Source organism: Notothenia coriiceps, unplaced genomic scaffold, assembly GCF_000735185.1.
Source record: "Notothenia coriiceps isolate Sejong01 unplaced genomic scaffold, NC01 NC01_scaffold00026421, whole genome shotgun sequence".
NCBI lineage: Eukaryota > Metazoa > Chordata > Actinopteri > Perciformes > Nototheniidae > Notothenia > Notothenia coriiceps.
In genome coordinates, this window is record NW_011359122.1 from 1,286,178 (window position 1) to 1,293,952 (window position 7,775).

At 37.3% G+C, this 7,775-nt stretch overlaps 1 protein-coding gene and 1 long non-coding RNA gene across 2 annotated transcripts in view; one reads left to right on the top strand and one right to left on the bottom strand.

The window, feature by feature from the left end:
• The window catches only part of nr1d4a (nuclear receptor subfamily 1, group D, member 4a), a 10,052-nt gene extending 7,161 nt beyond the window's left edge, over window positions 1-2,891 (bottom strand). Inside the window, exon 1 of the mRNA XM_010784462.1 lies at window positions 2,273-2,891. Coding sequence (XP_010782764.1) covers window positions 2,273-2,294 — 22 coding nt within the window. The 5' untranslated portion in view covers window positions 2,295-2,891. The remainder of the gene's footprint in view (window positions 1-2,272) is intronic.
• A 3,166-nt stretch (window positions 2,892-6,057) lies between these two features.
• Window positions 6,058-7,283, top strand: LOC104956894 (uncharacterized). The gene is made up of 2 exons (XR_799612.1): window positions 6,058-6,745; window positions 7,094-7,283. It is a non-coding gene; the product is annotated as an uncharacterized lncRNA (long non-coding RNA).
• Window positions 7,284-7,775: the final 492 nt, after the last annotated feature.

Genomic DNA, 7,775 nt, shown 5'->3' on the forward strand with positions numbered 1-7,775 from the left:
GGGAGGGCCCGGGGAACTCACGCGTCGCACGCGGCTCAGAGAGGGAAGCCACGTGAGGAGGATTTTGACGGAGTGTTCTCTGGGAAGACACGAATCTGCGCTCCAGCCAGAAGCCCGAGCTTCTACAGCCCGCCAGGCGCTTCGCAATTAAAGAGCCACATTAAATAGAGCAGCATGTTATGTGACGGGGTGGTCTGTGCACCAGCATCAGCAGCGCGTGCTGTCAGCTTGGCTGTTTCTAGGTTAGGAACAATATGTGAAGTATGCGGCCAGGCCAGACCCAGGTTTAAGTTCTGAGGAAATGCAATATGAACACCTACTTTTCTAATAATCACGTTATTTCTTCCAAATGGTGGCCTATACCTATTTTTGATATCGGCCTACACGTTGTTTTCGTAAAACCCTCTTTTATAATGATAATTAATTACTAATTTAATTATTGTAAATGGCCTATATAAGAATATTGGAAATGGTCAACTGTACCACTCAGAAAAGCTTCGCAGGAAGTATTTTTTGGTTAAAGAGTTACGATATTACCAAATATAAGTAATGAGAATACTAATTTACATGTGTCCCATACTGTATTTGCCTTTGAGAGATTAAGGGGGTTTGTCTTGTTAAATGACAGTCACATCAAAGTACAGTTAAGTTAACCTCTTCACTTTATGTCAAGGATGTATGTTGCAACTTGCATAATGAGGATTTACAAATGCGTAATTTAAATGATTTAGTTTCTTTAAAAACATGGGATTAACTCTTACAACTGATCCTGAATGCTTATGTTAGGTTGATGTAAACGTTAAACTTATAACTGCATATTTAGGTTCGTTTTGTATGCTATAAGAAATGGGATTTGAATTGTTGTTCAATCCAATTACCCAATAATTTCTGCAGGGAAGGGGTTATGTGTCAACACACACATGCACACAATCATTTCATCTTCTAGACTTTATGATCGGTACAGCCCCCCACTGCAGACATATTTTTTGCCAAGTTTAATGTTTATTAGCTTTGTCTCTGATCACACTGACCCCATGGATAAAATCAAGTCATGTGAATTCCAATTACATTAAAGCTCAGGGAAACCAGTTCAAGGTGTTCTTTTAGAGTTAGAAAGCTGAGAGGAAGACAAAATAACAAAAGACGTATGGAGAGATAAAAGATGCACTGCCAGTTAAATAGAAAATAAGCAATAAAATAAAACTTAAAATATATCAATCGACAATCAAATTAAAGCTTGAAATTACCAATTTTCCCCTCAACAACAAATAAGATCCTTCAAAATCACACAAAACCAGTAAACCCAGTATACGCAGTCATCTTTATAGGCTGACTAATACTACATCCATGTGATTACACATTTAACTGCATTGCTTGTTCCGTGACAAACACTGACCTACTTTATCCACATAAATAGAAAGTCATAACTCGGTGAGTGGGTTTAGTGTTGCCCTCAGATTAGTTACATGATGACCCTGCTTACAGGGAGCGTCCATCACCTGTACTGTAACGTGACTATCGCTGTTGTAAATGATTCACCATCAATTAGCAATTTGTAGCAAAAAGCATGTGCACCTTTGGCTGACCTCGAGAAAGCCCTGTCTAATAATCTTCACGGTTATCATGTAACCTGCAGGCACCGATAATAGAAACAAACACGACCTTTACGCCAAACTTTCTTTGTTTTTTCCAACGTGAGGTGATAAAGGGTTAGTGCACATAAAGTGCTGGCTCTGGAAGATTATTATACAGTGAGAGCCAGTGCACTGACGCTCCACGTGAGTTTGTTTTCATGGAGAGTAACAGGAAGTGGCCAGCCTTCCCACAACCTTATGGTGTTCTAACTGGGGCAACGCTGAGTTAAAAAGTAAAAACAAAGTTTGCGTAGAGTCCTCCTGCATGGTACTTTTATTAAAGTTGACATGATAATTCCCGAAGACCAAATCGCACGAGTCAGTACCTGCTAAACTTATATTTCTGGAACCTAATGTTTGACCAATAATTATAATTTACACTTTAGATTGCACACGGTTGATAATTATACCGTATTTGGCAACAAATTCAATGTAGAGATTTCAGTCAAATAATAAATAATGCCTTTTTGCATTATGGCCTATTATTAAATATTTCTTATTTCAGGTTTAGATTGAGTCAGACACATCTTAATAGTTTTCCCCTATTGATTGTTAGCAACAAAATCATTGAAAACGCTGCAAACCAATTCCGCAATCTTAGTTCAGAATTGCTTATATAATGGATAAGTGAAACTTACCACCACCAGGGCTGTTATCCATTTTCTCTTGTAGATGGCTATCACTTTCAAACGGACTTGAAAATAGATGTAGTTGAAAGTCACAATACTGGAGCTAAAATCTTTTGAAGACAGGTGAGGAAGTCAAAAAACAGCTTTGCGTAAAACACCTGCTCCATACAGCTACAAATATCAAGAAGTGATGGAAATGTTTCCAGTGAGCGTAAAGTTGTCTCCCAGTAAGTTGTAGAGATGTGTCTCTCTTGGTGCTCAGCTCAGGTCTGGCAGAGGTGAGTTGAACAGGCTGATCTTCTCAAAGATACCTGGATGCCTTCTGTTCTCGAGATACTGCGCCTCGACGCGAGCGAGTATGGTGTTGCACGAGCGAAGATTAAAACATTCTCACGATGAGAAAAAAAAGATAAATCAGCATATCCGTGAGCTAAGTGTCAGGCATGACATACACACCCACTGATACACACACCCATATCTATCACGTTTGTAGGTGAGTATGTGAAATGTGACCGCCTTTTAGAGTGATCAACTTGTGTCTGTTAGTGTGGGATTTGGCTCACTCTTTGTATCTCGCGGACTCCCTTCTCTCCCTCTCTCTCCTTCACGCTTTTGTGCATTTTCATTGGCGGGGATCTGGAGCGGAGGGGAGTGTGATGCGTTTATTCGACCGTGCATGAGTTCAGTAAAGCCACGCTACATGTGAGCCCTGCATGTGCCGGGGAGAGCGCTGCCCTACTGATACACTTTTTATGCAAAATACTGAGCGTGTGATGCACGGTGATGGATAGATTGGAGGATGAAGCACATGGACAACAGGCGTGGCTCACCGTGACTGCTGCCTCTCTGACTAGTAGCCCTGCAAACGGATGGTAAACACTGAAACATGCCAAACACTGACATGCCATTCAACAAGCAAGTGTAAAGTTTAAAGCCCCTGTGCCAAAGGAAACTGTAGATGCTCAACTAACCCTATGGCACGCCAAGAATAATATATGACGACCCGTAGGTAAACAGTCAATTGCGGATAAAATATTGAATGCTGAAATGCCAATCCTATATTATTTCAGCATGTATCTGTTTCGTGAAGACAGTCCCACTCTCCCCAGGACAGTTAAGTATTAAACACATATTTATTTCAATTAAGCATACTCCTTATTTTAAATGTTTGCCCAAAGTTAAGTTGTATAACATTCAGTCAGCAACAAACTCTGTAACCTGCTGCGTAACATGCAGGTTCATACTCAGCGTGTAGAAAGCGCCACCCAGTGGTCATTCATGGCATTGCCGCATACACAGGATCTGTCTGTCAAGAAAAAATGAAGTCTTAATAGAAGAGCATACTTAAATGTTACTTCAGACATATTTAGTCTTAGTCATAAAATATTTTCATATGTTGTAAAAACTTACATTAAGTTGGATTTACTTTCAACACACATTGCTGATAATCAGAAATCAATTTTAAACAGTAAGACATGAGTTAAGCATACAACTGAAAAATACACTGCTTTGAAGGTTATTCTTAAAATGAACCAAATGAATGTTTTTTATTACAAAGCTGTAATAAGTGTGTTCTATTATTATAATAATAGTGTGATAGGGTCGTGGATAAACCTGTCTCTGCGGTCCTGCCTGCATAGGTCTCGTGCGGCTTCCCTGAAGGCTCCCACAGGATTGTAGTTGACATCTTCGTAGATTTATCTTCTTATTACAGAGACTCATGCATTTCCTAACATTTGGACTACCTATGCTGTAAAATGTATTATCTCTTCGATTTACACACGGCATCTATTGCACGTGTGTCCGTCCTGGGAGAGGGATCCCTCCTCCGTTGCTCTCCCTGAGGTTTCTCCCATTTTTTCCGCCAAGGCACACAGGGGATAGGGTTTTCTCCCAGAAGTTTTTTTCCTTGTACGATGTGAGGGTCTAAGGATAAAGGGTGTCGTTTTGCTCATACTGATATTCTGAAAATCTGTACTGTCGTATTAGCTGTAAAGTGTCTCTACTGTAGGCTATTTTTATTATATGTACAGCAATTTGGCTCGACCAAAAATCGTTTATAAATGTGCTATATAAATAAAACTTGATTTGATAATGTATGTACATGATTATTTTCCATCTAGTAATTAATTTCTTTAAATCCCCCTTCTCATTGTTACTTATTTAAACAGTATAAAGACGTCTTAAAATTGACTAGCTCAAAAAAGTAGACCCTGCTTAATTTTGACAAGGACGAGCAGATTAAGTAGTGTATTTATTTACAGAGGATACATACATGGTAATTAGTGTACAGTAACTAAGTCGATTTACTAAAGTAAATAAGTACAATTTTGAGGGATTGGTACTTTATTTCATTTTCTTGCTACTTCTACCCCACTACAAATCAGAGGTAAATCGTGTACTTTTACTTCACTACATGTATTTTATACCTTTACTTTGCAGATTTGGATTAATGATGTCAAATATAAATCAACACTTAAATAAGAACTTCATATTCACAAGCTATACCCTGCAGCAGCGCCATATAGATAGAATTCTGTCTATATGGCGCTGCCCTGCAGTATATAAAGTCATTAAAATTAGCTGCACCTTTACAAGCTTTGATACAACTTAAATGCATCAATTATGATCAAAATATATAATATATATTATTCTAAAATAGGCCAATCTGCTTAACGAGTGCTTTTACGTTGGGGTCATTTAAGTATGTTTTGATGCTTATACTTTTGTACTTATAAAATAAAGTATTCCTGCACTCTTAAATAATCACATATAAATAATTGACATACACAATCCTACATAGAAAATATATAAATCACAACCATGAATACAAGAGTCGTTTAAACTGCAGGGGGCAGAAAGTGCATTAGCCATTGAGGTAAGTCATAGTTTTGAGTAGGCTACTTCTTCCACCTCTGGTAATTACTTGTTACTTGTTTTTGTTTTTATGTGGATTCCTTTCTTATGGGCTTAGATATGTCTCATAATGATTTGTGTAAACATAAAAATAATTTGTGTGTAAATGCATTTAAAAGATTTGCAAACTCACAAATACATTTGCAAATGTAAAACGGATCTGCAAATGCGCAAAATATTTTTACAAATAAAAAAAAGATCTTTGAATGTCTCTTTAACATTTACAACTTTCGATCAGGCATTTGTGAATCCATTTTGTATTTGGCGACCAAAAATGCGCTTGTGGATGATCTCAGAATTCTGCTTGTGGATCTCAAATCTCTGCTTGTGGATCGTCTTTTTACAAACTCTGGCCGTTTCTCAATCTCGAGGAAACTGGCTTCCAAGCCAATATTTCAAGGATGCTACGTCATCGAGTGCCGCCGAAGGACTGTTCCAATCTCCAGCATACTTGGAATTCCACCGAGGCCGCGTCCTTGGTTTGGGGGTAATTTCGAGGCTGCACATGGGTACTTTGCGTCCTGAAAATCCCCACAATGCTTTGCGCACGGACCAATTTCCCCAAATCTGTGGCGGAAAATGTAAGGCGGGGCCTCTCATATGATGCACACCTGCACACTTGCTAGCCTGTTCCACACTGTAAAAAAAAACAACTGTAAAAATCTGGCAGCTGGTGCTTCCAAAAACTTACCGTCAAATTACACTGAAATACCCTAATTACAATAATGGGAAAAAACCGTAAATATAATTAATTTCCTTTACAGAGAAACACTGTTATTTTACAGGTATCTTCCCTTGTTTATTACGGACATAATTTAGAGTTAAGCATGTAAATACTGTTATTTTAGTTTTATCCTAAATTATTACGGTCAAACACCTTCAATAAAGTGACAGAACTTAAAGTTCAGCAGTGAAACACTGTTATTTTACAGGTTTATCTGCTCTTTTTACAGTCAATAACCTTTAATAAAAGTACAGCACTAATACTTCTACGGGCAAAAACCCCGTAAAAAAACGGTCAAATGACTGACAGCAGCGGCTGCCAAACAAAAACCATAAAATTAAAGTAAAAGTAAAAATACTTTAACTGAAATAAAGTGCAAAAGCAATTAGTATACAGAAATTGTCCTTAAAGATTTTACAGGAAAACACTTTCCTCTCTTTTCAAAATCCATTGTCATCAAATGTTACATTCAAATACCTTAAATAAAGTTCTGATGAGAAAAACTGTTTTTTACATTTTTTTTATTATATTTGTATGATCAAACACTAAAATAAATACAGAACCTAAAGTTCTACAGCTAGAATACTGTTATTTTACAGCTTTTTTCTAACATTTTCCAATCAAACAGGTTAAACAAAATGACATGGAAAAATGGAAACAATTACTCTGAAAACTTAAAATATTTGTAGAATTATAGCACAACTAATGAATACAGCATTTCATATTTAAACATCATACTTATAAACAGTAGAAACAAAAAGTAAGCTGAATTTTTTTAAGAGTACTTTGAAACATTCTCAACTGAAAATAACAGGAATTACAAAATGGCGACATATGTTCACATTGTCAATTTGAAGGAGCAATGTGCAGGATTTAGTAAGTCTAACGTTGTAGGTTCCAACCAATGGATAACTTGTTCGCTCACCCTCCTATCCCAAGTCTGTAGGATAATGTATATTGGCTGCAAAAAACTTGAGGCCCAATCATGTTTCCTCTGTCCATTCTGCGCTACTGTAGACGTGGCAGTGCAACCTANCAATATTAAAATAATAAAAGGCTTGCAATATTTCAGTTGATTTGTAATGAATCCAGAATGTATGACATTTTTTTTTTTTTTTTAAATTGCATTACAGAAAATAAAGAACTTTATCACAATATTCTAATTTTCTGAGACAGTCCTGTATGTTCACATTGTCAATTTGAAGGAGCAATGTGCAGGATTTAGTAAGTCTAACGTTGTAGGTTCCAACCAATGGATAACTTGTTCGCTCACCCTCCTATCCCAAGTTTGTAGGATAATGTATATTGGCTGCAAAAAACTTGAGGCCCAATCATGTTTCCTCTGTCCATTCTGCGCTACTGTAGACGTGGCAGTGCAACCTAGATGACAAAAAGATCAGAATCAGAAACAGGTTTATTGCCAGGTAGGTTCACACGTACGAGGAATTTGACTAGGTGTCGTGGTGCATACATACAAATTTAAAAAAGTACACAGATAGCGAACTATATTAAGATCACAAATAAAAAATATAGTATGATAGCAATAAAATAAAGCAGTAATTTACATCGAAATAGAATGCAATAAATTATAGAATATAAAATTTATTGCATTCTATTTCGATGTAAATTACTGCTTTATTTTATTGCTATCATACTATATTTTTTATTTGTGATCTTAATATAGTTNAGTGGTGCTAAGGCATGTGGGCCCAGCATAATGTGAACGCGTGGAATTTTTTAGTGTGTGCGAAGTGCGCCCTGCCAAAACCTCTTCATCAGGACCAGAACCTCTCTCCATCAGGACCAGAACCTCTCTCCATCAGGACCAGAACCTCTCTCCATCAGGACCAAAACCTCTCTCCATCAGGACCA